The following is a 27,794-nucleotide window of genomic DNA, read 5'->3' on the forward strand; positions in this document are numbered from 1 at the left end:
TGATATATCTACAATATTGTATTTCCCTGTACTTTGTACCTCAACATTCCATCATCTGCAGTATTGTATTTCCCTGTGCTTTGTACCTCAACATTCCAGCATCTTCAGTATTGTATTTCCCTGTGCTTTGTACCTCACCATTCCAGCATCTGCAGTATTGTATTTCCCTGTGCTTTGTACCTCAACATTCCATTTTGTACAATTGTGGTTCTGCTCTATGTTGTAACTCATCTTTCCAGCATAGAAACATAGAAAAACCTTCAGCACAATACAGGCCCTTTGGCCCACAAAGCTGTGCTGAACATGTCCCTGCCTTAGAACTACCTAGGCTTAGCCATAGCCCTCTATTTTTCTAAGCTCCATGTAGCCATCCAGGAGTCTCTTAGAAATCCCTATGGTTTCTGACTCCACCACCACCGCCGGCAGCCCATTTCACACTCACACCACTCTCTGTGTAAAAAACTTACCCCTGACATTTCCTGTGTACCTACTTCCAAGCACCTTAAAACTATGCCCTCTCGTGCTAGCCATTTCAGCCCTGGGAAAAAGCCTCTGACTATCCACACAATCAATGCCTCTTATTATCTTCTACACCTCTATCAGGTCACCTCTCATCCTCTGTCTCTCCAAGGAGAAAAGGCCAAGTTCACTCAACCTATTCTCATAAGGCATGCTCCCCAATCCAGACAACATCCTTGTAAATCTCCTCTGCACCCTTTCTATGGTTTCCACATCCTTCCTGTAGTGAGGTGACCAGAACTGAGCACAGTACTCCAAGTGGGGTCTGACCAGGGTCCTAAATAGCTGCAACATTAGCTCTTGGCTCTTAAACTTGATTGATGAAGGCCAGTGCACCGTATGCCTTGGACCCCAAGATCCCTCCAATCCTCCACACTGCCAAGAGTCTTACCATTAATGCTATATTCTGTCATCATATTTGACTTACCAAAATGAACCACTTCACACTTATCTGGGTTGAACTCCATCAGCCACTTCTCAACCCAGTTTTGCATCCTATCAATGCCCCACTGTAACCTCTGACAGCCCTCCACACTATCCACAACACCCCCAACCTTTGTGTCATCAGCAAACTTACTGACCCATCCATCTACTTCCTCATCCAGGTCATTTATAAAAGTCACAAAGAGTCAGAACAGATCCCTGAGCCACCCCACTGGTCACTGATCTCCATGCAGAATATGACATGTCTACAACCATTCTTTGCCTCCTGTGGGCAAGCCAGTTCTGGATCCACAAAGCAATGTCCCCTTGAATCCCATGCCTCCTTACTTGAGCCTGTCCTGATGTGGAATTTTTGTTTTCCGTCCAGATTTCCCACACCTGTAGTTTGTTGATTTTCATTCATTGCGATTGGGAGGAGATATGCTCCCTGGATGCTCTGGTTTCCTCCCATATTCCAAAGACTTAATTGGACATGTGGATGTGATTGGGCAGAAAGGACTTGTTTTCATGCTGTATCTCAAAATAAAAGTTTAAAATATTTAAAAATTAGAAGTAGAAGGTGGAGAAAAAGAAATGCTGGAACAATGAGATATAAGGGCGAGGAATACAGTACTGCAGATTCAGGAATAGTGAAGTACAAATCAGAGGAGAATTACAATACTGCAGATGCAGGAATGGTGAGGCAAAAGGCAAGGTGAACCGGAAAACCCCAGATGCTGGAACAGTGAGGTACATGGCAGAGGGCTCAGGAGAAATACAATACTGCAGATTCTGGAATAGTGAGGTAAAAGGCAGAGGTGAATTGGAAAACCCCAGATGCTGGAACAATGAGGTACATGGCAGAGGGCTCAGGAGAAATACAATACTGCAGATTCTGGAATGGTGAGGTAAAAGGCAGAGGTGAATTGGAAAACCCCAGATGCTGGAACAGTGAGGTACATGGCAGAGGGCTCAGGAGAGATAAAATACTGCAGATTCTGGAATGGTGAGGTAAAAGGCAGAGGTGAACCGGAAAACCCCAGATGCTGGAACAGTGAGGTACATGGCAGAGGGCTCAGGAGAGATACAATACTGCAGACTCTGGAATGGTGAGGTAAAAGGCAGAGGTGAATTGGAAAACCCCAGATGCTGGAACAGTGAGGTACATGGCAGAGGGCTCAGGAGAGATACAATACTGCAGATTCTGGAATGGTGAGGTAAAAGGCATAGGTGAACCGGAAAACCCCAGATGCTGGAACAGTGAGGTACATGGCAGAGGGCTCAGGAGAAATACAATACTGCAGATGCAGTTCAGGCTTGTGATGGGGATAAGCGGGTGATGTCAATGGGCTGGAGAGCAAGAGCACGACGCACGTGTAAAAGACAGATTGGTGGAGGATGCAGGAAGGGTGGGGCTTGGGGCTCTGGTGGGTCTTGCAGGTTTGGGGTGGGGACAGGGCTTGGTGGTGTGGTCGGGGTTTGCTGCTGCAGGGTGGGAGAGGTGGGGCTTGGGGGTCTGGTGGGTCTTGCAGGTTTGGGGTGGGGACAGGGCTTGGTGGTGTGGTCGGGGTTTGCTGCTGCAGGGTGGGAGAGGTGGGGCTTGCTGCAATGATTTATTGCGATTGGAATGAGACCAGAAGGCAGAGAATGTGAGTGGCCTGAAGCTGGAAGACGCAGTACTGAGTTATCTGGCTAGATTTCATTGGGCGTTTGAGGAGACTTCGTATGACACCAAAGACTCTCACAGCAGTAATTGTACTGTGGGGAGTATTCTAACTGGTTGTATCAACTTGTGGTATTGGGGGGCACTGCACAGGATCTGAAAAAGCTGCATAAAGTTGTAAACTCAGCCAGCTCCATCAAGGGCACTAACCTCCCAGCGTCAAGGACATCTTCAAGAAGCGATGCCTCAAAAAGATGGCATCGGTCATTAAGGACCCCCATTTCTCAGGATGTGTCCTCTTCTCATTGCTACCATCAGGGACGGATGAAGACACACGCTCAACGATTCTTCCCCTCTGACATCAAATTTCTGAATGGATAATAAACCCACGAACACTACCTTATCATATTTTGCTCTCTCTTTGCAATGCTTACATTATTTTAAAAAAATATATTTATTTTTGTAATTTATAGGTTTAAAATTATTATGCATTGCAATTTGCTACTGCAAAACAATAATTTTTTACACCATGTACCAATGATATTAAACCTGATTCTAATTCTGACGCTGCGTGCCGGATCTGCGTTTGGTTTGAGGCGGGACTTTTGGGGACATTGTGGGAGGGGCTGGAGTCAATCCCGAGATTGATTGGCAGGCAAGATAAAGAATAGGGTTGGCGCTGATGGCGGCCGGGGTTTGGGGTATTAACAGAGCTGTAGGTGGGGCAAAGGGTGGAGTTTATTGCGGGTGAGAGCACAGTCAATGTGGGATGGGCGATGGACAGGGCTGGGGGCGGGGACAGACGGGTGTGGGCGGGGTCTGCCGCTGATGGACAGACGGGGCGGGGCTTACAGCAGCCGGGTGGGAGGAGCGTGGCGTGGTGTTGCGGCGGCGGGGCGCCGGTGCGCATGTGCGGTTGCCGGCGCTGCTGAAGGCAGCCTGTGCGGTGCCGGCGGCGACGACGGTGGTGGTTTCGACATGAAGGACCGGCTCGGTGACCTGCGGGCGGTGAGTGAGTGAGTGGCGGCCGGAGACCAGAACACTCACCCCCATCCCCAACCCCGCCACCCTGACTCCCCCGGCAACACCTCCCCTCCCCGTCCGTCGGACAAGCGCAGGACCGTTACCCGGGACTGGAAGGCGGAGGCCTGGCGGTCCGACCGCGGGTAGTCGCTGTTCGCCGTTCCCCCTTCTCCAACCACCTCTAGGAGTATTGTCGTCTGCCCCACATCCCCAGGGTATGAGTGTCCACCCACCCTCAGGCAATGTATCGCCCCACCCACCCATTCTCCACCGCTATTGTTGCCTTTCCCCATCCCTTCTAATGTAATGTGTTCTCCTCCCCCCCCCACCACTCCACCGGTATTGTCTTCCTCCCCTCACCTGGGCAATGAGTGTTCCACCCCCCACTCCACCGGTATTGTCTTCCTCCCCTCCCCTGGGTAATGTTCCACCCCCTCACTCCACCGGTATTGTTGCCTTTCCCCATCCCTTCTAATGTAATGTGTTCTCCTCCCCCCCCCACCACTCCACCGGTATTGTCTTCCTCCCCTCACCTGGGCAATGAGTGTTCCACCCCCCACTCCACCGGTATTGTCTTCCTCCCCTCCCCTGGGTAATGTTCCACCCCCTCACTCCACCGGTATTGTTGCCTTTCCCCATCCCTTCCAGTGTAATGTGTTCTCCTCCACCCCCTCCCACTCCACCGGTATTGTCTTCCCCACCTCCCCTTGGTAATGTCTTCCACCCCCCACTCCACTGGTATTGTCTTCCTCCCCTCCCCTGGGTAATGTTCCACCCCCTCCACCGGTATTGTCTGCCCCACCTCCCCTGGGTAATGTTCCACCCCCTCACTCCACTGGTATTGTCTTCCTCCCCTCCCCTTGGTAATGTCTTCCACCCCCACTCCACCGGTATTGTCTTCCTCCCCTCCCCTGGGTAATGTTCCACCCCCTCCCACTCCACCGGTATTGTCTTCCTCCCCTCCCCTGGGTAATGTTCCACCCCCTCCCACTCCACCGGTATTGTCTTCCTCCCCTCCCCTGGGTAATGTTCCACCCCCTCCCACTCCACCGGTATTGTCTTCCTCCCCTCCCCTGGGTAATGTTCCACCCCCTCACTCCACCGGTATTGTTGCCTTTCCCCATCCCTTCCAGTGTAATGTGTTCTCCTCCACCCCCTCCCACTCCACCGGTATTGTCTTCCCCACCTCCCCTTGGTAATGTCTTCCACCCCCCACTCCACCGGTATTGTCTTCCTCCCCTCCCCTGGGTAATGTTCCACCCCCTCACTCCACTGGTATTGTCTGCCCCACCTCCCCTGGGTAATGTTCCACCCCCTCACTCCACCGGTATTGTCTTCCTCATGTCCCCCGAGTAATGTGTTCCCTCCCCCCACTCCACTGGTATTGTCTTCCTCAATGTAATATGTCTCTCTTCCCCCCCCCCACCCCCATCCTCAGGCAGTGTATTGTCCCTCCTCCTGGGAATTATGTCCCCTTCCTTACCCACCCGTCCGCCATTGTTTTTTTTCCGGCCTTCTCCACCCCTCCCGGGTAAAGTGTCCCAACATCCTGACCCCTGAGTAATGCATACACTCTCTCAACCACTCCTCAGGGCGTTGTGTCTTTTCACCCACTCACACTCCCCTCACTCCCTAGGGAGTTGTTCCAATGTATTTGGCATTGGGGAAACTAGACTGCGGTGTGGTCACTGTTGCAAGCTGGGAAGTGCTGCAGCCATTCTGTTGGTCAGAACTTTGGAGCTTTACCCAGAAAGTCCTTTTCGAAAGCCCGTCACCCCCACTGAGGCATAGCTGGCCAGAGCCCTCCGTCCTGGGCCGAAGTTTGATAGGTCGTGTGGCTTCCACGTTCACCACACGACTTCATTCACCTTCCAGACGAAGATCCTTCCTCCCCCAGGGTGAGGTCTTTGAGTCCTCTGTTGGTGTTTCTGTAGCTCAGGGTTTTTACAGGATGGGGCTGTTCGCTCCATGCCCAGCCCTCCCTCCCTCGTTTTACAGGTGGGCTTGGGATGAAGTTGCCCGGAAACAGTGTACCCTGCTCCACTGAAACTCTCCACATCTGTTTAACAAGTTATGCCTTTGATGGTGAAATCTTGTCCAGAGGGCACTGATTATACCTCGGAGTCTATGGTGTGAATTCTGTGCAGACACACTGTTGAGATTGTTGCCCGCAGAACTTTGTTGAAGAGTCTGAGGTCACGCGTGAGCTGTGAGAGTGTTGCAAACCACAGTGTGGTTTTAAAGGAGTGAATTTTGTAAGCAGTCTTTTGGCTTTGCAGTAGTTAGAATTATGTCTTGTCTTCAAATACAGTTGGGGATTCTGGTGAATTGGGATGCATCAGAGTGTATTTTGGCCAAATTAAGCAGCTGTCTAAATTAGCCCGAGTTCATGGAAGTAGTTAAAAAGGCATTCTGCCACTTAACTGAGTAACAAATTATATATTTTTAAGTGAAAAGCTGAACACATTAGAAAACTATGTATACTATTCCAGTATTATAAAACTATGTTGGTTCCTAATAGTTAATGGATGCAAATGCTAAGATACATCCCAGGACACATAGGGACACCTCATCAGTGATGTAACTCGGGATCACTGGGTGTTTTGGGTCTTTCAACATCAAACGCCCTCGGCCAGGTGACCCAGCCAAGGGTTGATCAGGCCCTGGCTTGTGTCCCAGCAGGCCCATGGGTCACACCTCTGACCTACAGCCGTCTGGAGGCTCACTCAGCAGTTTCCATGATGGTCCTGAGGGCACCTCTGTACAATCTCTGCAATGTCAAGGAGAGAGTAGGTTCTGCAGAGTGAGCAGCCAACATAACCTCTACACGCCCCTCTACAGTCTCTCACTGTGCCGCCCTCCCTGTCAGAGGAACTGCTCTACCAGCTCCTGCTTGAACACCTCAATCTGGTCTTCCCAAGGCCCCCTTGTTTGTACCATGACCACCTGCTTTGAGGTTTCTCACAGAATGACCACATCAGGCCTCAGGGATGAAGAATTTGCCCAGCGTACGCTGTCGTGTTCTCTTGATTGACTTTAAATGAACAAAATCAGCACAGACACATAGTGCAGATATTAGGCTTCCTTCAATGATCACACCCTCCAAATCCTCATTTTCACTGTAACATTCAAGAAGATTGTCAATACCTTCAGATTCTTAGTTCCTAACTTGTTGAAGTAGTGAAATCATTTCATCTTCACTCCTGGCCACTTTCTGGCATCTCCAGGCCTGAATACCTGAAACTGCAGTGAGCAAAACAGTTTTGAATTGTCTTGCTGCTTATTTCTCGCTAATTACCAGTGACAAAACACTGCTTTTTGAATGCAAGTGCCACAATTGACAGTTTAAAAAAAAAATTTGCTTTAAGCGTAGTGTAGTATCTAACGGACAATTAAGTGAATGTAACTGGTGCTAGTTACAAACTGTTCAACACCAACATTCTCCTGTTCCAATTAAGAGGCATAATGTCCCAAAGGAAATCCTGGCTAAATTTTCAATTAGTTTTTGGTCTTTAAGAGTTGTCCCAAATAAAGTTCAAAAGTTCCAAGTAAATTTATTATCAAAGTACATACATGTCACCGTGCACAACCCCGAGATACATTTTTTGCAAGCATACTCATTAAATCCATTAACCATCATAGAATCAATGAAAGACTGCACCCAACAGGGCAACAACCAGTGTGCCAAAGACCACAAACTGTGCAAATACAAAAGAAAATAAGAAGTAATAAATATCATGAACATGAGATGAAGAGTCCTTGAAAGTGACTCCATTGGAAGTGGGAGCAGTTCTGTGATGGGCGAGTGAGTTATCCCCTCTGGTTCAGAAGCCTGACGGTTGAAGGGTAGTAGCTGATCCTGAACCGCGTGGTGAGAGTCCTGGGACTCCTGTACATTCTTCTTGATGGCAGCAGTGAGAAGAGAGCATGTCCTGGGTGGTGGGGGCCCCTGATGATGGATGCTGCTTTCCTGTGACAGGGTTTCATGTAGATGTGCTCAGTGGTAGTGAGAGATTTACCCACGATGGACTGGTCCTTACCCAGTACTTTTTGTAGGATTTTCCGTTCAAGGGCATTGTTGCAATTCAGACAGTCAATATCCTCTCCACCATGCTGTATCTCTAATTAATTAATTAATTAATTAATTAAAAGAAAAGACTTTGATACATTATAGCTCCCTGGGGAAGTGTCATCAGGCAGGGAGTCCAGAAGCTCGGGTTCAGATCAGATTCATTTATCATGTTTAATATATGAGGAGCGTTTGATGACTCTGAGCCTGTGCTCACTGGAGATTAGAAGAATGAGAGGAGATCTCATTGAAAGCTATCTCTTATTGAAAGGCCTGGATAGAGTGAATGTGAAGAGAATGTTTCCTGTGGTGGGGGAGTCTAGGACCAGAGGACACAGCCTCAGAATAGAGGGATGTCCATTTAGAACAGAGTTGAGGAATTTCTTTAGCCAGAGAGCGGTTAGTCTGAGGAATTTGTTGCCACATGTGGCTGTGGAGGCCAAGTCTTTGGGTATACTGAAATGGTTGATGTGCTGTTTATAGTCGGGGAGTCAAAGGTTACAGGGAGAAAATAGGAGAATAGGGTTGAGAGGGATAATAAATCAGCTATGATTGAATGGCAGAGCAGACTCAAAGGAACAAATGGCCTAATTCTGCTTCAGTGTCTTACGGTCTTTTGATATATTGAGCCATACAGTGAAATGTGTTTTTTGTGTTAATAAGTAGCCTAAAGATGTGCTGGGGCAGCCTACAAGTGTCACCATGCATTTCAGTGCTAACATAGCATGTCCACAATGCTCAGTAGAACAACACAAGCAACAGCAGTTGACCAAGTCCCTTTACCCCTGCGTGTGTGTGTGTGTGCGTGCACCCACCCACCCACCGCTCCAACCACAACACAGACCACGCTGGAGTCCCTGGCCCCAGGCCTGCAGAGAGATTAGGCCTTCAGCTTCTGGACTTGATGCCTTTGGTCTTTAACCACCGGACTTTGACCTCAGGACTTGCCAATCATGTCACTTTGATGTCAGGTTGCCCTGAGAGACAACCCTTTGGTGCAGGATTTAGAAAAAAAACCTTGAAACAGGTATTCAATGATCTTGAGCGAGCTAGAAGGTAAATCAGAGAGGTAGAAGATTCCTTCAGAAAGTGGTGGATCTGACTTGGTCTATCACAGTCCTTCCCACACCAAGAACATCTACATGGAGCATTGTCGTAGGGAAGCAGCATCCATCAGGGATGTCCACCGCCCAGGGCTGCTCTCTTCTCACTGCTGCTGACGTTTTAAATTTACTGCACATTTTTAATGTTTTGCTCTGTTTTTGCTTTAATTTAATTTTTATATATACTTATTGTAATTTATAGTTTTTATTTTTATGTATTGCACTGTACTGTTACTGCAAAAAACAGCAAATTTCACAATATATGGCAGTGATATTAAAGCTGATTCTGAGCCCCGCTGTATGAAGGCAAGCATGCCACATGCGTGCTTCACTACTGTGTCTTCACCACCATTTCAAGTTCCTGGGTGTCAGTATCTCTGAGAATCTAACTTGGGCCCAACACTTTCCCAGCTTCCTGAACATCTTCAAGAAGCAATGACTCAAAAAGGCAGTGTCCATCACCCAGGACATGTCCTCTTCACATTGCTATGATCAAGGAGGAGGTACAAGAGCCTGTAGACTTGGATTCAATGATTTAGGAACAGTTTCTTCTGTTCCGCCATCGAAACAGTTCATGAACACTGCCTCACCATGATCTGTTTTTTAATATATTTCTTAATTGTAACTTGTAAACTAATTTATTGTGTTTAGGATGCTGGTGAATATTGGTAGCTCAGGTTGATGATTTGATGTGTGGTGTTCACCGTTGTTGGTGTCTCCCTTGCCTCGGTCCTGATTAGCTACCCCTTCAGTTGAACTTTCAATTCTGTTGGTTCACATTTCTTTGGCTCTTTGGGGTTCGTAATTGGCGACTGTTTCAATACATTTGCTTACGGAGTTAGAATCCAAGCAAATGGGGGCCTATATAAATGCAGGTGCTCCCAGAGAGACACCAACAACTGTGCACTGAGGATGTCACCTTGACTGGTGATGAAACGTCACCATCTAACTGCCAAGCTCGGTGAAAACTGTAACATCAGTTTATGATGTCTCGCACTGTACTGTTGCAGCAAGACAACAAAATTAGTGATATGTCAGTGATAATAAACCTGATTCTGATACTTTGGACCGTACAGAACATTGGGTGCAGTTGAGGGAAAATGTTAATACTGCACCACTTGTCCTGTATCTAAACGCTCCATAGCAAACAACAGAAAAATCTACAACTTTTCAATACAGCTTGGACTAATCTAGAGGAAATATTGAAGTTGTCGGTGTTTCTGAAATATCCACTATTGTGGATTTGCACTTGGTGCATGCCGTGGTGTTTTGTGAATTGGACCTTCGTGTTCTTGGCACTTGTTCAGGCCACTCTGCTAACACTGACAATAACAGTGAAAAGCAGCTGGGTGGAGAAAGTTATTGATAAGATCAGACTAGCTTCTAAGTGTTGAATAAAGAGTGCAGTGTAACATTCAAACTACAGAAAGCTGTTGGCTTCCACCTTGTTTTCACTCCAGCTTCTTTGAATTTAATTTCCTGTAGCCTCGACCCACAAAGCTGTCAGATAGTTCAGGGAAGTATGAATGTTTGTGGACCTGTATTGGGGCCAGGGGTGGAGCTGCTTCTGACAAGGCATCCCAGCAGACTTCCCACTACGAGTTCAAGATGAAGTTTGTTGAATTGCTCATCATTCTCCAGTCTGGCACCCAAAGAGTCCTTGTGACTGTTGGCTAGTGCCTTTAGATACTCCCAGCCAGCCATCAGATGTGTTTCTGTTTTTCCGTTCTGGCTTCAAGCAAGCTTTCAGTGAATCAATGATCTACAGTATTCAAAATTCAAAGTAAATTTATGATGGAAATATGTCTGTTACCATATACAATGCTAAACGAGGGGAGGGTAACTGGTAGGCTTCATACCCTGGTGAGATAGGGCCATGCCTGTACTAAAATGCGAAGTCAGCTCCAGCAGATGGGTGGATCTACAGTGAGTTCCACTATCTTGAGAAAGTGGTTCTACGATGCTCTGGAGAGAGAAGGGTGTGGCAGGGCACAGAAGATATCATGATCATCCTCTACAACCAAGGCAGACCCCAGCCTTTCCACTTTAAAACCTCTCCCAACACATTGTCGGATATGACAGACAAACGTGAGATTCATTTTCTTGCAGGCGTTTGTAGTAAAACAAAAAATCCACAGAACCAATGAAAAACTACGAAGTCTAACTATCAACCAAAGTGCAAAAGAAGATAAACTGTGTAAATGCTAATTAAATGAATAATATCGAGAATGTGATTGATAGATCTTTGACAGTGAGTCTACAGGCTGTAGAATCAGTTCACAGTTGAGGTTAGTGAAGTTATCCATGCTGGTTCAAGAACCTGATAGTTGACGGGAAATAACTGTTCTTGAAACTGGTGGTGTGAGTCCTGAGGCTTCTGTACCACCTCCCTGATGGCAGCAGGGAGAAGAGAGCACATCATGGGCGATGGGGGTCCCTGATGATGGATGCTGCTTTCCTGTGACAATGTTCCATGGAGATGTACTCAATGATGGGGTGGGCTGGATCCATTACTTTTTGTAGGATTTCCCCCTTCAAGTACATTGGTGTTTTCACACCAGGCCATGATGCAACCATACATCTATATAAGTTTGTCGAAGTTTTAGCTGACACACCAAATCTGCACAAACTTCTGGGAAAGTAGAGGGGTTGCTATGCCTTCTCTGTAAAGGCACTTGTGTGCTGGTTCCCAGGGCAGATCCTCTGAAATGATGATGCCGAAGAATTTAAAGTTGCTGACCCTCTCCACCTCCGATCCCCTGATGAGGACTGGCCCATGGGCCTCCAGTATCATCTTCCTGTGATCAATAATCAGCTCTGACATTGAGTGAATGGTGGCTGTTGTGGCAGCAATCAGATTTTCAAACTCTCTCCGAAATGCTGATTCATCACCAACTGTTGTGCTGGAACCCACGCCACATTGTCCAAGTCCTGTTTTGGAAAATTGTTTTGCACCAACTGATTAAACTTCAGAATTGGATAATTTATCACTGACATATAATTTGTGTTAAGAGCCAACACACCTGAGATAGTGCTGGAAGGTCTTGTGAAGCTCTGGTGAAGTGGTGAGGAACAGAGCTAAAGTAGTGCTGTACAAGGTAAAAAGTTCAGGTTCAAGTGAAGTTTACTGTCATCTAACTATATACATGTATATAATGTATATAGAAATGAGAGAACGCTTCTCCAAACCAGGATGTAAAGCACAGTAGTACACGACACATGATAAGGGTAAGGGTAAAATCTACAGATGAATCTCACACAAATTAACAAACTAGAGTGCAGAAATTAAACATTGTCAGGTACAAAACAGATTAACCAGTGAGCAAACACGAGGAAATCTGCAGATGCTGGAAATTCAAACAGCAACGCACACAGAATGCTGGTAGAACACAGTAGGCCAGGTAGCATCTATAGGAAGAAGCGCTGTCGATGTTTCGGGCCGAGACCCTTCATCACTCGGCCCGAAACATCGACGGTGCTTCTCCCTGTAGATGCTGCCTGGCTGCTGTGTTCTACCAGCATTTTGTGAGATTGACCAGTGACACTGAATGTGATGTGACAGGGAGTTCAGAAGCCTAATGGCGTGAGGGAAGCAGCTGTTTCCCATCATGACAGTTTTTGTTTTTTATGCATTGGTGTCTCCTGCCTGATGGTAGAAAGTCAGAGGTTGCTGGACAGATGGGTGGGATCCTTGATAATACTAAAGGTCTCGTATACGCAAAGCTCCAGATAAATGGCCCCGATGGATGGTAGGGAGACCCCTATGATCCTCTCAGCTGTTGCAGGGTCCAATGCTTCTGTAAAATTCAATTAAGATGGCTGTTAAGATTTTCAAATTACAAATTAAACTTATTATCAAAGTACATGTATTCATTTTCTTGTGGGCATAGTCAATAAATCTATAGAATAATAACCAAAGCAGAATCAATGTAAGATTACTTGACTTCAAGTCAAGTCACTTTTATTGTCATTTCAACCCTAACTGCTGGTACAGTACACAGTAAAAACGAAACAACGTTCTTCAGGAACATGGTGCTGCATGAAACAACACAAAACAACTTTAGACTTCAGACCTATACAGGACTACACAAAATGCAGAAAACAGTGCGAGACAGTACAATAATGAATAAACAAGACAATAGGCACAGTAAAGGGCAAATTACAATATAATAAATAATGTAAATGTAAAAAATGTTTTAGTGGGAATTGAGAAAGAAATTAGCAAAAATTGCAAAGGGAGTGGAGTGGTGTTTAACCAAAGTGCAGAAGACAACAAACTGTGCAAATACAGAAAAAAAGAAATAGTCATAATAAATATTAAGATCATGAGATGAAGAGTCCTTGAAAGTGAGTGCATGGGTTGTGAGAACAGTTCAATGATGGGGCAAGTGAAGTTATCCCCTCTGGTTCAAGATGGTTGAGGGATAATAACTGTTCCTGAACCTGGTGGAGTAGAACCTGAGGCTTGTGCACCACTTTCCTGGTGGTAACAGCGAGAAGAGAGCATGTCCTGGGCGCTGGAGATCTCTGATGATGGGTGCCGCTTTCCTGCGATGGTGTTTCATGTAGATGTGCTCAATGGTGGGGAGGGTTTTACCTGAGATGCACTGGGCTATATCCACTACTTTTTGTAGGATTTTCTGCTCAAGGGCATTGGTGTTTCTATACCAGGCTGTGATGCAACCGGTCAATATACTCTCCACCACACATGTGTAGAAGTTTGTAAAAGTTTTAGATGTCATGCCAAATCTCCACAAACTCCTAGAATTTGAAGAGCTGCCGTAATTTCTTCATAGTTGCACTTGCGTGCTGTGCCAGGACAAGCCCTCCAAAATAATAACACATAGGAACTTAACATTATTAACCCTCTCCACCTTTTATCCTCCATTGAGGACTGATTCATGACCTCTGGTTTCCTTCTACTGAAGTCAGTAATCAGTTCTTTGGTCTTGCTGACATTGAGTGAGAGGTGGTTGCTATGGCATGACTCAGCTAGATTTTCAGTCTCCCTCCTATATGCTGATTCATCACCATCTTAGATTCAAATTTTGGTTAAGTTTAGAAGTCCAACTCATGGAAGTAAATCCCAAGGAAAAATCCTGAGCTAAGACAGTCCTATGTTGAGTTCAATGCTGACTGGCAACTCTTGTGACGCAGCTGATGTCAGACTGTATTGGTCCCTGCTGTTTCAGCTGCATAGAGGGGGGATCCTGCTACATAGGCAACAACTTGCTCTCCATATAGTACTGCCCTGGCTTGCATAGACAGCCAGGATTCACCATCCATGGTCGCCTCTGACTGATGGAGAACTCTCTTAGAAGCCCAACGATGAACTAGCTGAAGATAAATCAAATTGAGCTGGAAAATATATGCTGCCATGGCTCTTTGAGAATTTGCATCAATCGTTTGGTTATTTTTTGTTTCTGTCTATTTAGCACAAAGAAAACTTTGAAGATGAAGTGACGATTACTGTGGAGAAAGATCACTTTATGGATGACTTCTTCCAGCAGGTAGGTAGTTGGTAATCAGAAGTTGCTGCATTATCGTCCTATGTACCGGATACAGTGATAAACCATTTTAATTACTACCCTCATTCCTGTTCCGACATGTCGGTCCATGGCCTCCTCTTCTGCCACAAGGAGCAACACCTCATATTCTGTCTATGTAACCTCTAACGAGATGACATGAACATTAATTTTTCAACCTCCAGTGATTTTTTTTTCCCCTTTCCCTTTTCATTTCCCCTCACCTGCTCATCACTTCTCCCTGGTGCCCCCCTTCCCTTTCTCCCATGGTCCACTCTCCTCTCCAATCAGATTTCTTTTTTCACCAGCCCTTTACATTTTTCACTTGTCACCTCCCGGCTTCTTGTTTCATCCCCCCCTCCTCCACCCACCTGGCTTTGCCAGTCACCTTCCAGCTAGTCCTCCCTCTCCCCACACCTTAATCTGACATCTTTCCCTTTCCTTTCCATTCCTGATGAAGGGTCTTGGCCCAAAACGTTGACTGTTTATTGATTTCCAGCATCTGCAGAATCTCAATAATTACTAATTATTTTGGTTTACTCAATAAGTGGAATTACTGTGGATGGAAATACTGGAGACAAGAATTCGCAGCGCAAAGCCCATGAATCAGCTGCTTCATATCAGATTGTGCTCTCCACCATCTTATTTATTTTCCAGAAAACTAATTTATCGACTGCTTATACATCTTAGTGATGCTTTCAAACTGCAATGTAAATTTGTACTTCAATGATAGAACTAATTTCTGTTGGAGGGGATAAACAGTTGAGGTTTCGGGCTAAGACGCTTAATCAAGATCGGAAAGGAAGGTGCCACAGCTGGAAAACAAAACCCTCTCTACTCCCCTCCCAACTTCACAGTCTGGCTTTTGTCCCCTTCCTTTCCAGTCCTAAAGAGATGTCTGGGTTCCAAAACATTGATTCTTTATTCATCTCTATGGATGCTGTCTGACCTGCTGAGTTCCTCCAGTATTTTGTGTGTGTTGCTCTGGATTTCCACCATTTGCAGAATTTCTTGTGTAGATCCTGATGAAAGATCTTGGCCCTGAAACATTGACTGTTTATTCCCAATAGATGCTCCCTGACCTACTGAGTTCCTCCGGGATTTTGTGTGTGTTGCTCCGGATTTCCAGCAGCTGCAGAATCTCATCTGTTTATGACAGAGCCTCTGTAGTAGAAAGGTAGCTGAGAGGAACCATGCATGAACATGCAGTCGAGTTGTTTCTGCTACTCTGTGCCCTTTGCTTTACGCAGGAGCGCAGTCTGTAATTAGAGGCTGGGTTGATTTTGCAGGTTGAGGAGATCCGAGGATATATCGATCGCATCTCTGACAGCGTGGAAGAAGTGAAGAAGAAGCATAGCATCATCCTATCAGCGCCCAACCCTGATGGCAGTGAGTATCAGCCTGAAATGGTTAAGAGCTAATGTTGTACTAAAGTTCTGCTTGGAGATTAACGCTGATGTCATGTGTGCTGGAAGCCAGAGCAGTGAAAATCTGTTTGGAATTAGCAAAGGTGCTGAAGGGGTTTAACCAGTTCCTTCCCATAATTCAGAAGGCAATGTCGTCTGCTCACTGTCACACACTCGCCTCCACTCTCTGCTTTAAAATAAACTTACCGGTTCTAACAACGGGTCTTGGCCCAAAGCATCAACTGTTTATTCCCCTCCATAGATGCAGCCTGACCTCCTGAGTTGCTCCAGCAGTTTGTGTGTGTTGCTCTGGAGTTCCAGCATCTGCAGACTCTCCTGTGTTTATTACTAATTATTTCAGTTTACTGGTTAGGTGGAATTTCATCTCCAAGTTGATAGTGTTCATGAAAACACTCAAAACAAGTATTAGTCATAAGTCATAGAAAAGTACAGCACAGAGAAACACACTTCAGCCCATCTATCTTGTTCATGCACTGTCTACTCCCATCGATCTGCACTGGGACCATGGCCTTCCATACCCTTACCATCCATGGACCTATCCAGACTTCTCTTAAATGTGGAAATTGTGCTCACATGCACCACAAGAAGTCTCAGCTCAAAGCCCTTGAATCAACAGCTTCATATCAGACAGTGCTGTCCACCCTCATTTATTTATCAGAAAACTATTTAATCCACTGCTCTATCTTAGTGATAATTTCACACTGCAATGCAAATCTGTACTTCAATGACAGAACTAATTTCTGTTAAAGGCACAAGCAGTTGGTGCTTTGGGCCGAGACCCTCCATCAGGACAGGAAAGGAAGGAGCCAGTAGGCCCTGCTGCCACCACTCCCCTCCCACCTCTTACATCCCCAAATACTTTGCACCCTGGTATTAGCAATTTCCAGTTGGCTGGAAAAGTCTCTGGCTGTCCACTTGATCTATGCCTCTTACATCCTGTATATCTATGTCAAGTCACCTCTCATCGTCCTTCACTTCAAAGGGAAAACCCTAGCTCACTCAACCTGTCCTCGGAGGGCATGCTCGCTAATCCAGGCAGCATCCTGGTAAATCTCCTCTACATCTTCTTGAAAGCTTCCAAATCCTTCCTATAACGAGGGCAACCAGAACTGAACACAATACTCCAAGTGTGGTCTAACCAGGGTTTTATGGAGTGGCAAGATTACTTCACAGCTTTTGAACTCAATCCCCCAACAAGTGAAGGCCAATACACCATACGCCGCCGTAAGCACCCCTTCAATTTGCTGGGCAACTTCGAGGCAGTGTCCTAGCGTGGGAAGAGTGTTACACCACTGTGCCGCCCCCGTAGAACAAAGGCAGATAGGTAGGATTAAAGTACAGATGAGGAGTAGTCAAAGTGAATGGAAGAACACCACTGGCGGCTGTGACTGCACCCCTCTGCGTTCTGTCTGTTCATGAACTGACGAGCTGTTCACATACCCAGGCACTCTGTTCAGGCAAAGTAGAGAGTGTAGATTGTCCAGAGAATATAATGTGATGAATTAATCACTGGTAAGTTGGTTTATTGTTGTCACATGTACCCAGGTACAGTGAAAATCATCTGCATGCAGACTATACAGATGGGCTGAATGGCCTAATTCTGTTCTTTTGTCTTATAGTTTTACTAGGTTTTTGATTAGACACAAGAGGTGCAGATGCTGGAAATCTAGAGCAATGCAAACAATATGCTGAAGGAGGTCAGGCAGCATCTATGGAAAAGAATAAACAGTCAACTGTTTTGGCCGAGACCTTTCATCAGTATGGGGAAAAGTAGATGAGAAGTCAGAGTAAGGTGGGGGAGGGGAGAGAGACGTACAAGGTGATAGGTGAAACTAGGAGGGGTGATGGGTGAAGTAAAGAGCTAGGAAGTCGATTGGTAAAAGAGATAAGGAGCTGGAGGATGAGGAATCTGATAGGGGACAGAAGACCATGGAAGAAAGGGAAGAGGGAGGAGTACCAGAGAGAGGTGATGGGAAGGTAAGGTGACAAAGTCAGAGGGAAATATGAATGGTGAAGGAGAAGAGGGCTGGCATGTGGGAATGTGAAGTAGAATTGAAATGAGTGGCCACCAGGAAATTCCGCTTTTTGTGGCATATGGAGTAAAGGGGAACCCAATGCAGGTTGGGAGTCCACTTCACTAAGCACCTCCCTCCATCCACCACAAAAAGCAGGATTTCCTGCTGGGCACCCAATTTCCTCAAACTAATTCTGCTCCTGTGTCTTATAATTTCTTCATGCCACTGTGTTATGTCGTACAAGGAAAAACAATACAGTGCAGAATAAAGTGTTTCTGTGAAAGTGCAGGTAATAAGGTGCAAGGTCGTAATGAAGTAGTTTGTAAGATCAAAACTCCACCTTTTCGTACGAGCGTCTGATAACCAGGATCGAAGCTGTTCATGGTTTCAGGCTTTTGTACTTTCTGTCCTGTGGGAGGGAGGAGAAGAGAGAATGTCTGGGATGTGTAGCATCTCTGATTATGTTATTGAGAAGTATAGACAACCTTAAAAAATCTGACACACTGTGGATCAATTTACACATAACAGTAACTATGAAATCCTCGCATCTACAAACAGAACTCTCAAGCTTCAGCTGAGTTTTCATTTGGAAATTGTGAATGGTATTTTGCCTTGAACTCTTGGCATTAAAAGAGCTTTTGTCTTCCAACATTGTAATTTGCTTCATATTAAAGTCAAAATGCATTTATTATCAAAATATCTATGTAGTATACAACCCAGAGATTCGTCTTCCCACAGACAGCCATGAAACAAAAAAAAAGCATGGTACCCATTCAAAGGAAGCCACACAAATACCCAGTACACACAAAAAAAACAAATCACGGGAACAACAAAAAAAATGTGAAAAACGCAGAACATAAAACATCAAACCACAAAGTTAATGGAACAGTCCATGAATGTTCAGTTTTAGTTCAATTCAATCTAGGGTGTCATTTGTTGACCGCAGGCCGCAGAGCCGGTCTGCCCAATCAGAATTGCTACAAAATAGCACCACGAAAGGAGAAACCAGAAACACATAACGTGAACTACAGAATCCAATCTGAAGTCCGTGGTGATTAAGGCTTGCCCATCACTTCCACACCATCCTCCGGCAGTACTGAGTGAGAGGGAGAGACCAATTGAGCTTGAGGCACCTTCCTCCTGGAGCAGCAAGCGAGAGAGAGAGAGAGACCAATCGAACATAGGCACTTCCCTCCTGGAGCAGGAAGCAAGGAGAGAGAGACCAGTAGAAGGTAGGGACCTTCCACCAGGATCAGTGAGCATTCGCAGGCAGACGGCGCTGAATACTTGCTCGGCTTCCACACTCATCCCCATTGATTTCAGTCTTCCTTGACACTTTAATTGGCAAGAAATGGTGTCGATTATAAGCTTGCAACCCATCTGCAAGCTTCTTAGCCTCCAGATGGTACATACCTCCTGAAACTTCACCGAAGCCCCTCAGATTCAGCAAGGCGCAAGTTTAATTGGCCTGAGAACACACCATCAAAATGTAGATCACTGGTTCCAATAGTTGCAGAATTATCTTTGAAAGAAGTAAAAGTATTTTCATGAACACTCTGCAGGATGTCACCATTGGTTGCGTTGTTCGCTGGCGCCATCTTTCTTCGTGTCCATGAAAGGCAGGCTGGTTTCCAAAATGTGCTGGAAACACCTCTCTGTGGTTTCTTGCTGTCTCAAGCAGAGCAGTTACAGTACCAAGCCTTGATGCATCTCAATAGGTTGCTTTCTGTAGTTCATTTTTGTTACGTGATCATGGTCTTTCCATGATCATGATTGTTCTTGGCAAATCTTTCCAAAGAAGTGGTTTGCCATTGCCTTCTTCTGGGCAGTGTCTTTATAAGATGGTGACCCCAACCATTATCAATAGTCTTCAGAGATTGTCTGCCTGGTGTCAGTGGTTGCATAACCAGGACTTTTGATCTGCACCGGCTACTCGTATGACCATCTACCACCTGCTCCCATAGCTTCACGTGACCCTGATCGCTGGGGGAGCTAAGCAGGTGCTACACCTTGACCAAGGGTGACCTGCAGGCTAGCGGAGGGAAGGAGCACCTTTCACCTCATTTGGTAGAGACATATCTCCACCCTGCCACCCCAAACTTACTGTAGTGCATCGATTTAAAAATTGGTGAGAATCGAAGGAGACGTACCAAATTACTTCACAGATTACCTGAGAAGGTAGAGGCATTGGTGAGCCTTGACTGTGGTGTCTATGTAGTTGGACAAGGGCAGGTTATTGGTGATGTTCACAGCAATGAACATGAAGTTCTTAATCTTCTTGACCTCAGTTGTAGACCTGAGCACATTCACCTCCCCCTTTCTGAAGTTAATGACCAGCTCTTGTTTTCACGACATTGTCACGATGACAACCTTTATGCTCAATGTGTCACTAAGCTGGCTATCTCCTTCCTGGTCTCTGATTCATTGTTATTTGATATATGATCCACTATAGTGGTATCATATGCAGATCAGGGTTTACCAAGCTGTGGTCCCCGGACCCCTTGGTTCATGGCATTAAAAAAAGCTGGGGAGCTCTGTATGTAGGAGTTAACACAGAACCTGGCCATGTGGTTATTAGTGCACAGGTTCCTTTCTCCAGAGCACCAGCTGAGTTTGGATTTGGAGCTGAGTGTACAGACAGTTGCAGGTCCTCGTACTGTGTGAGTGAGGTGTGCATGGAGTGTTTGCATGCCATGGACTGGAAGTGGTGTCTGTGTTACAAATAGACAAACTTCAGAGTAAATTTTATTATTAAAGTACATACAAAGGTTCAAAGGTCCAATTTAATGTCCGAGAAATGTATACAATTTGCATCCTGAAATGCTTTCTCTTCGCAAACATCCACAAGAACAGAAGTGCCACAAAGAATAAATGACAGTTAAATGTGAGAACCCCAAAGTCCCCCCAACTCCCCCATCCTGCGTGTAAGCGGTAGCAAGCAACAATCCCCCCTCCCCAACCAGCAAAAAACAGGCACATCGGTACTGTCACCGACCCCAAGCGTGTGCTAAGCAATAGCAAAGACACAGACCAAAGTTACCCCAAAGGCTTCTCATTTCATCCGACATTTGACAAACCACAGGTTCTCTCTCTCCCTGGCAGGGGAGAGGGAGGTGTCCCCCATTTTCACAGCAAGCGGGAGACATAACAACAACCCGCTGGTTTATGATGTTAAAAGTACGTTTCATTGCTTTTTTTTTTAACTCTGTGTCCGAAGATCACAAAGACCTCGGGTCTTCGGGCCCACAGTGAAAGGTTTTCCAGCCTCCCTAACAACACACGAGTCTCCTGCCGTGACACCAACCCTCGACCCACTCATCTCCAGAGCCCTGAGATCTTAGGCTTCCAAACTTGAGCGAGACTCTCAGGCCAAACCGTGTTGAATAATGGCCAGCCGTGGAACCCCGAGAGCAGGTCCCATTACCGCAAAGAACCGTAGTCAGCGTGTAACTCCAGGTCAGGGTCTTCAAAAGAACCCTGAAAGGGAAAAATGGAGATATTAACAGTGGAAATAGAGCTGTTTCCAAAAATGCAAACAAAGGAGTCGCCATTAACCCTCCAAAGCATGCTGCGTATGTCACCATATACAACCCCAAAGTTCATTTTCTTTGCGGGCATACTCAATAGATCCAAAAACCACAGAATCAATGAAAGACTGCTCCAACTTCGGTGTAGAACCGGTGTGCAGAAGACCACAAATTGTGCCAATACCTAAAGAAAAAAATAATAATGATAAATAATTGGTAAATACTGAGAACATGAGATGATGAATCCTTGAAAGTGAGTCCATTGGTTGTGGGAACATTTAAATAATGGGGCAAATGTGTGAAGTTTTCCTTTTTAACTTGAACTTGGTTTTCCTGTACCAAGTACTGTACTGGGAGGTGAGCTACAGTGACCAAGTAGCTCTGCTTCCATCTTGCTTTTGCACAGTCAAGTCTAAACGTACTGAAATTGGCCAATCCGGAGCCTTAATTTCTAGACCATCTTTGCCTTTCTCCATAACTAGCTTTGAGATTTAAAGCTGTAGCTGCTACCTTTGAAACAATCTCCCAGTGACAATTTATCAACTTGCCTGGCTGTGCTCCTGCGATGAATTCCAGTCCAGCTTCTTCAATGTAATTGTCTACTTATAGCTCAAATGTGCTTGAACATAGAATAGTGTGGGCCCTTTGGCCCACAGTGTTACCTCCTTACCTTCTCCAAGATCAGTATGACCCTCCCCCCCCCCCCCCCCCCCCCACAGCCCTCCATTTTTCTATCATCCATGTGCCTGTGTAATTAAATGCAGCTAATGTATCTGCCTGGACGCTACACTTGACAGAGTGCCACCCAGCAATCCCCAATTTAACTCTAGCCTGGAGAGAAAATTCACAAATCGAGGTGCAAAGGGACTTGGGAGCCCTTGTGCAGGATTCCCTAAAGGTTAATTTGCAGGTTAAGTTGGTGGTGAGGAAGGCAAATGTAATGTTAGCATTAATTTTGAGGGAACCAGAACATAAATCAAGGATGTAATGTCGAGGATGTAATGTAAAGCACTAGTGAGCCCTCATGGAGTGTTATGAGTGGTTTTGGGCCCCTTATCTAAGAAAGGGTGTACTGATATTGGAGATGGTTCAAAGGAGGTTCACAAAAATGATTTCGTGATTGAAAGGCTTATCATATGAGTGTTTGATGGCTCGGGGCCTGTGTTCACTGGAATTCAGAAGAATGAGGGGTGACCTTATTGAAACCTAGCGAATGTTGAAAGGCCTTGATAGAGTGGATGTGGAGAGGATATTTCCTATGGTGGGGGAGTCTTAAGACCAGAGCTCACAGCTTCAGAATAGATGGACGTCCATTTAGAACAGAGATGAGGAGGAATTTCTTTAACTAGATTGGTGAATCTGGAATTGGCATAGGCAGCTATGGAAGTCAAGTCATTGGGTATATTTAAGGCAGAGATTGATGGGTTCTTGATTACAAACGCGAGAAAATATACAGATGCTGGAAATCCAAGCAACGCACACAAAATGCTGGAGGAACTCAGAAGGCCAGGCAGTATCTATAGAAAAGAGTCAACAGTTGACGTTTCGGGCTGAGACCCTTCATGAGGACTGGAAAAAAAATGACAAGTCAGAGTAAGAAGATGGGGGAGAGGAGGAAGAAGTACAAGGTGGTAGGTGATCGGTGAAACTGGGAGAGGGATTAGTCAAGGCATGAAGGGATATGGGGAGAAGACAGGAGATTGGGGCTGAGAGGGAAAATGGATCAGCCATAATGACAGAGCAGACTCGATGGACTAAATGGCCTAGTTCTGCTCCGATATCATATGGTCTTAATATCTAATCACGGGACAATTTACCTACTAACCAGTACATCTTTGGACTGTGAGGAAACAGGAGCAGCCAGAGGAAACCTATGTGTTCCGTGGGGAGGACATGGACTCTTTACGGATGAGCTTGGAATTGAACTCCAAACTCTGACACCCTGAGCTATGATAGTTTCGTGTTAACTACAATGCTACTAGGCGCCCTCCTCTTCTACATCTTGTAAACTCGATTGAGTCACCTCTCATCCTCCTTCGCTCCAAAGAGAAAAGCCTTAGCTCACACAACCTCTCCTCATTAAAAAAAAATGTTCTCTAATCCAGAATTAGACAGTATTTCTTTTTAGAAACTCCACACCTCCTCCCCACCCCAGTGAGCCTTTCACGCTGAAACAGTTCCAGTTCAAATTGAGGAAGCTGGTATTATTAGCCCTTGATGTACAGTATGAGATCTGAAATAGCTATTTCCTGTTTTGTCCTTCAATACAGTCATCAAAAAATCAATCAATATACATTACAGGAATTTATCCTCTGTTAGCACTAATTTGACTAGCCTGATGGGTTAAAGCGCAGCGCGTACTATACCACTGTGTTGCGTGCACCTCTCATCTCTTCTCGTTTACAACATGATCTCCTGTTTGGTGATCTATAAATAACTCCCACCGCTGGGAGTTTTCCGCTCTTTAGTGCTGTGTCGCTCCACTCAGAATCAGGTTTAATATCATCGGCAGAGGCTGTGAAATTTATTGTTTTGACGCAGCAATGCATAGTAAAAGCTGTAAGTTACACTAACTGTAAGTGTGTGTGTGTGTATATGTATGTTTTATATTTTGTATATATATTATACATAGCGCCTATACGAAGTATTTATCACTCCCCCCCCACCCCCCAAATATGATACACCAAATCACCATTTTGAAGTCACATAATTAGTTAAATGGAGATGACTGTGTGGAGTCAAGGTCTTTCAGTGGATTCTTGTAAAAATACACCTGTATCTGGAAGTTCCAACTGCTGATGAGTCAGTATCCTGGCAAACGAACACTCCAGACAACTCTGTGAAAAGGTTATTGAAAAACACAAGTCAGGAGATGCATTCAAGAAAATTTCCAAGTCCCTGAAAATCTCTTGGAGTATAGTTACTGTAAGTCAATCATCGAGAAATGGAAAGAATATGGCACAGCTGTAAATCTGCCTAGGGCAGGCCATCCTCAAAAACTGAGTGATCGTGCAAGAAGGGGTCTAGTGAAGGTGGCCACCAAGAGAGCTATGACAACTCTGGAGGAGTTACAAGCTTATATGGCTGAGATGGGAGAGACTGCACATACAACTGTTACCTGGGTGCTTCACCAGTCACAGCTTTATGGCAGAGTGGCAAAGGGAAAGCCACGGTTAGGGGAAAAAAACTCATGAAATCTCATCTAGGGTTTGCCAGAAGGCATGTGGGAGAGTGAAGTCAGCTGGAAGAAGGTTCTATGGTTTGATGAAACCAAAATTGAGCTTTTTGGCCATCAGACTAAATGCTATGTTTGGCATAAGCCAAACACCGCACATCATCAAAAACACACCATCCCTACCGTGAAGCATGGTGGTGGTGCAACATGCTGTGGGGATGCTTCACTGCAGCAGGGCCTGGAAGACTTGTGAAGGTAGAGGGGAAAATGAATGCAGTAAAATACAGGGAAATCCTGGAGGAAAACCTGATGCAGTCTGCAAGAGAACTGCGTCTAGGGAAAAGACTTGGAAATTTTCTTGTATACATCTGCTGACTTGTGCTTTTCAAAAACATTTTCGAAGAGTTGGTTGGTGTTCTTTTGTCTTCATGCTGTAGGATAATGACCTCAAGCATAAAACCAAAGCTACCCAGGAAACAACAAAGCTAATGTCCTGGTGTGGCCAATTCTGAGTCTGGTCCTCAGTACAATTGAGAATTTGTGGCTGGACTTGAAAAGGGCTGTTCACTCACAATCCCCATGCAATCTGACAGAGCTTGAGCAGTTCTGTAAAGAAGAATGGGGGAAAATTGCAGTGTCCAGATGTGCAAAGGTAATGGAGACCTATCCACACACTCAAGGCTGTGATTGCTGCCAAAGGTGCTTCTATTAAGTACAATCAATTATTTTGTGTTTTATATTTGTAATCAATTTAGATCACATTGTAGAGATCTGTTTTCACTTTGACACGACCGTCTTTTTCTGATGAGCAGTGTCAAAAAAGCCAAAATAAATCCACTGTGATTGTGTTGTATACAAGCCTGTGTGTGAGGCACACATACAGTATATATAGATGGGGTGCCTGAGACCTTTACACAGTACTGTGGTTATGTTATTGCATTTTACTTCTGCCACAAAAATAAACGAATTTCATGGCATGTGAGTGATGATAAACCTGACTGTGATATGGGTCTCTATTGTGGACTGAGAGAGCGAGTGTGTGTGTGTGTGTCTCTACATATGCACACGTGTGTGTATGTATGTATATATATTAAAAATACATAAAATAAGTGCAAGAAAGAAACAAAAAAATTGAGTTCGTGCACATGGGTTCTTGCCCATTTAGAAATCTGATGGCAGAGGGGAATAAGTTGTTCCTAAAATGTTGACTGTGAGTATTCAGGCTCCTGTACCTCCACCCTAAAGAGAAGAGGGCATGTCCTGGGTGATGGGGGTCTTTAATGATGGATGACACCTTTTTGATGCATCGCCTTTGAAGGTGTCCTCTGCTGGAGAGGCTAGTGCCCACGACGAAGCTGGCTCAGAGTGCAACTTTATGAATTTTTTTTAATCCTGTGCACTGGCCCCTCCATACCACACGGTGATGTAACCAGTTAAACTACTGTCCACTCTACATCTATAGAAATCTGAGAGTATTTGCTGACTCAGTCCTGAATCTGCGCAAGCCTCCTCCTCAGCTGAGCAGGCTGGGGAGAAACTGGGTGGGTGGGAAGTGCTCTGTGAAATGAGATGTGTTTGCATCTTCAAAGACTATTTTGAAAGTATACTTTGTTTATATAGAGTATTTACAGGAAATGCAGTTGGTCCACATCTTTAAAATTCTACCATCAGACATTCAGATTTATCACAGAATTGTGCAAGTGTCAGGCACATGTATATACCTAGGGTGTCCCTAAGACTTTGTACAGTACTGTATTTGTCAACGTGGAGTGGAGAGAGTTTGTAAATCTGGTGGGGGCAGAAGATGTTGGGAATGGTGAGGGGTGTGTGACAAGTGGCAGAGAAGGAGTGCCATGGGTGGTGACGAGACTGCAGGTGCATCCGGCCCGGAGACACCAGGCAGTGTCATTTGATTCCAAACAATTGGTTTATTGTTCATTACACAATGTCTCTCCAGTGCTTCCTGCTCCCTGCCCTCTCCCTTCCCCTTTCCCCAACCATGATTCCCCTCTCCCTGCCCCCTTCCCACTCTCAGTCCACAATAGAGACCCAGATCAGAATCAGGTTTATCATCACTCACATATGCCGTGAAATTTGTTTTTTTTTGCAGCAGTGGTACAGTGCAATACATAAAATTGCATCAGTACTGTGCAAAAGTCATAGGTACCCTAACACACGCACTCACACTCTCACACAGGAGGAGGCAGTTTAAATAGTTTTGGAAGTGCCTGTTCCTGTGTTGTACTTTTCTTTGACTTTTTTAAAAAAAAGACTCAACACATTCTGGCACCAACATAGCATGCCCATGTTCAACGCCATGACAGGCTGCCTCTAGACTGCCAGTTCTTGGCCCAGACTGCAGACATCAAGACTCTCTTAGCATGCATCGAGGTCTCTAATGCTTCCTCCTTAAGCGATACTCCCATGAAGTGTTTGAGAGGCCATTACACCAGACTGAGCCTGTCTATGCCCATTTGTGGAAATATCCTCGATTAGGGGTTCCCAGCCTGGGGTACACGGACCCCTGTATTAGTCCTTGGCATAAGAGAGGGTGGGAACATCTGTCCTGGACCATTGTCTTAACTCGGAGCTTTTTGCGTGGCTGTACCTAGCTTCAGTGCGTTCCTCAGCACATCCTGCTGCACCCTGGAGTGTTGCCAATGGCAGGAGTCCACTGATGCAGGAAGACCAATAAGTTTCAGACGGGCCAAAGTGCATCTCGGTGTGTCCCCCTGAGGAACAGCCTATCGATGCGGGTCCTCTTTGCAATCCCCCGAGGTTTTGCGTTGTTGCTCATTATTCTCCAGTTGATTAATAGAAAGCCATAAGATATTAGAGCAGAGTTAGGCCATTTGGCCTATTGAGTCTGCTTCAGCATTTCATCATGGCTGATCCATTTTTCTCTCAGCCCCATTCTCCTGCTTTCTGTCTGTATCCATCCCTTAAAGCCCTGACTAATCACTCTGCTTTGGCTGGCACAACTACAGTGCCAGTGACCCGGGTTCATTTCCCCCTGCTGTCTGTAAGGAGTTTATACATTCTCCCTGTGATCATGTGTGTTTCCTCACACAGTCCAAAGACGTATCAGTGAGGTTAACTGATCATTGTAAATTGTCTCGTGGTTAGACTAGGGTTAAATGGTGGAATTGCTGGGGTGGCGTGGCGTGGCCTATTCTGTGCTGTGTGTCAATAAATGAGAAAAAAATAAATATACCCAATGACTTGACATCAACAGCAGCCCGTGGCAACAAATTGCACAGATGTACCACTCTCTGGCTAAAGAAATTCTTCCTGATCTGTCCCAAAAGGACATCCCTCTATTCTG

The 27,794-nt window shown here is 45.4% G+C and overlaps 1 protein-coding gene across 1 annotated transcript in view; it reads left to right on the forward strand.

The window, feature by feature from the left end:
• The first annotated feature begins 3,486 nt into the window (after positions 1 to 3,486).
• Positions 3,487 to 27,794, forward strand: part of LOC132407705 (syntaxin-2-like) — an 85,560-nt gene continuing 61,252 nt past the window's right edge. The window contains exons 1-3 of the mRNA XM_059994584.1: positions 3,487 to 3,613; positions 14,236 to 14,310; positions 15,615 to 15,714. Of these exons, the coding sequence (XP_059850567.1) occupies positions 3,584 to 3,613; positions 14,236 to 14,310; positions 15,615 to 15,714 (205 nt within the window). The 5' untranslated portion in view covers positions 3,487 to 3,583. The remainder of the gene's footprint in view (positions 3,614 to 14,235; positions 14,311 to 15,614; positions 15,715 to 27,794) is intronic.

The sequence above is a fragment of the Hypanus sabinus genome, chromosome 18 (assembly GCF_030144855.1).
Source record: "Hypanus sabinus isolate sHypSab1 chromosome 18, sHypSab1.hap1, whole genome shotgun sequence".
Classification (NCBI taxonomy): domain Eukaryota; kingdom Metazoa; phylum Chordata; class Chondrichthyes; order Myliobatiformes; family Dasyatidae; genus Hypanus; species Hypanus sabinus.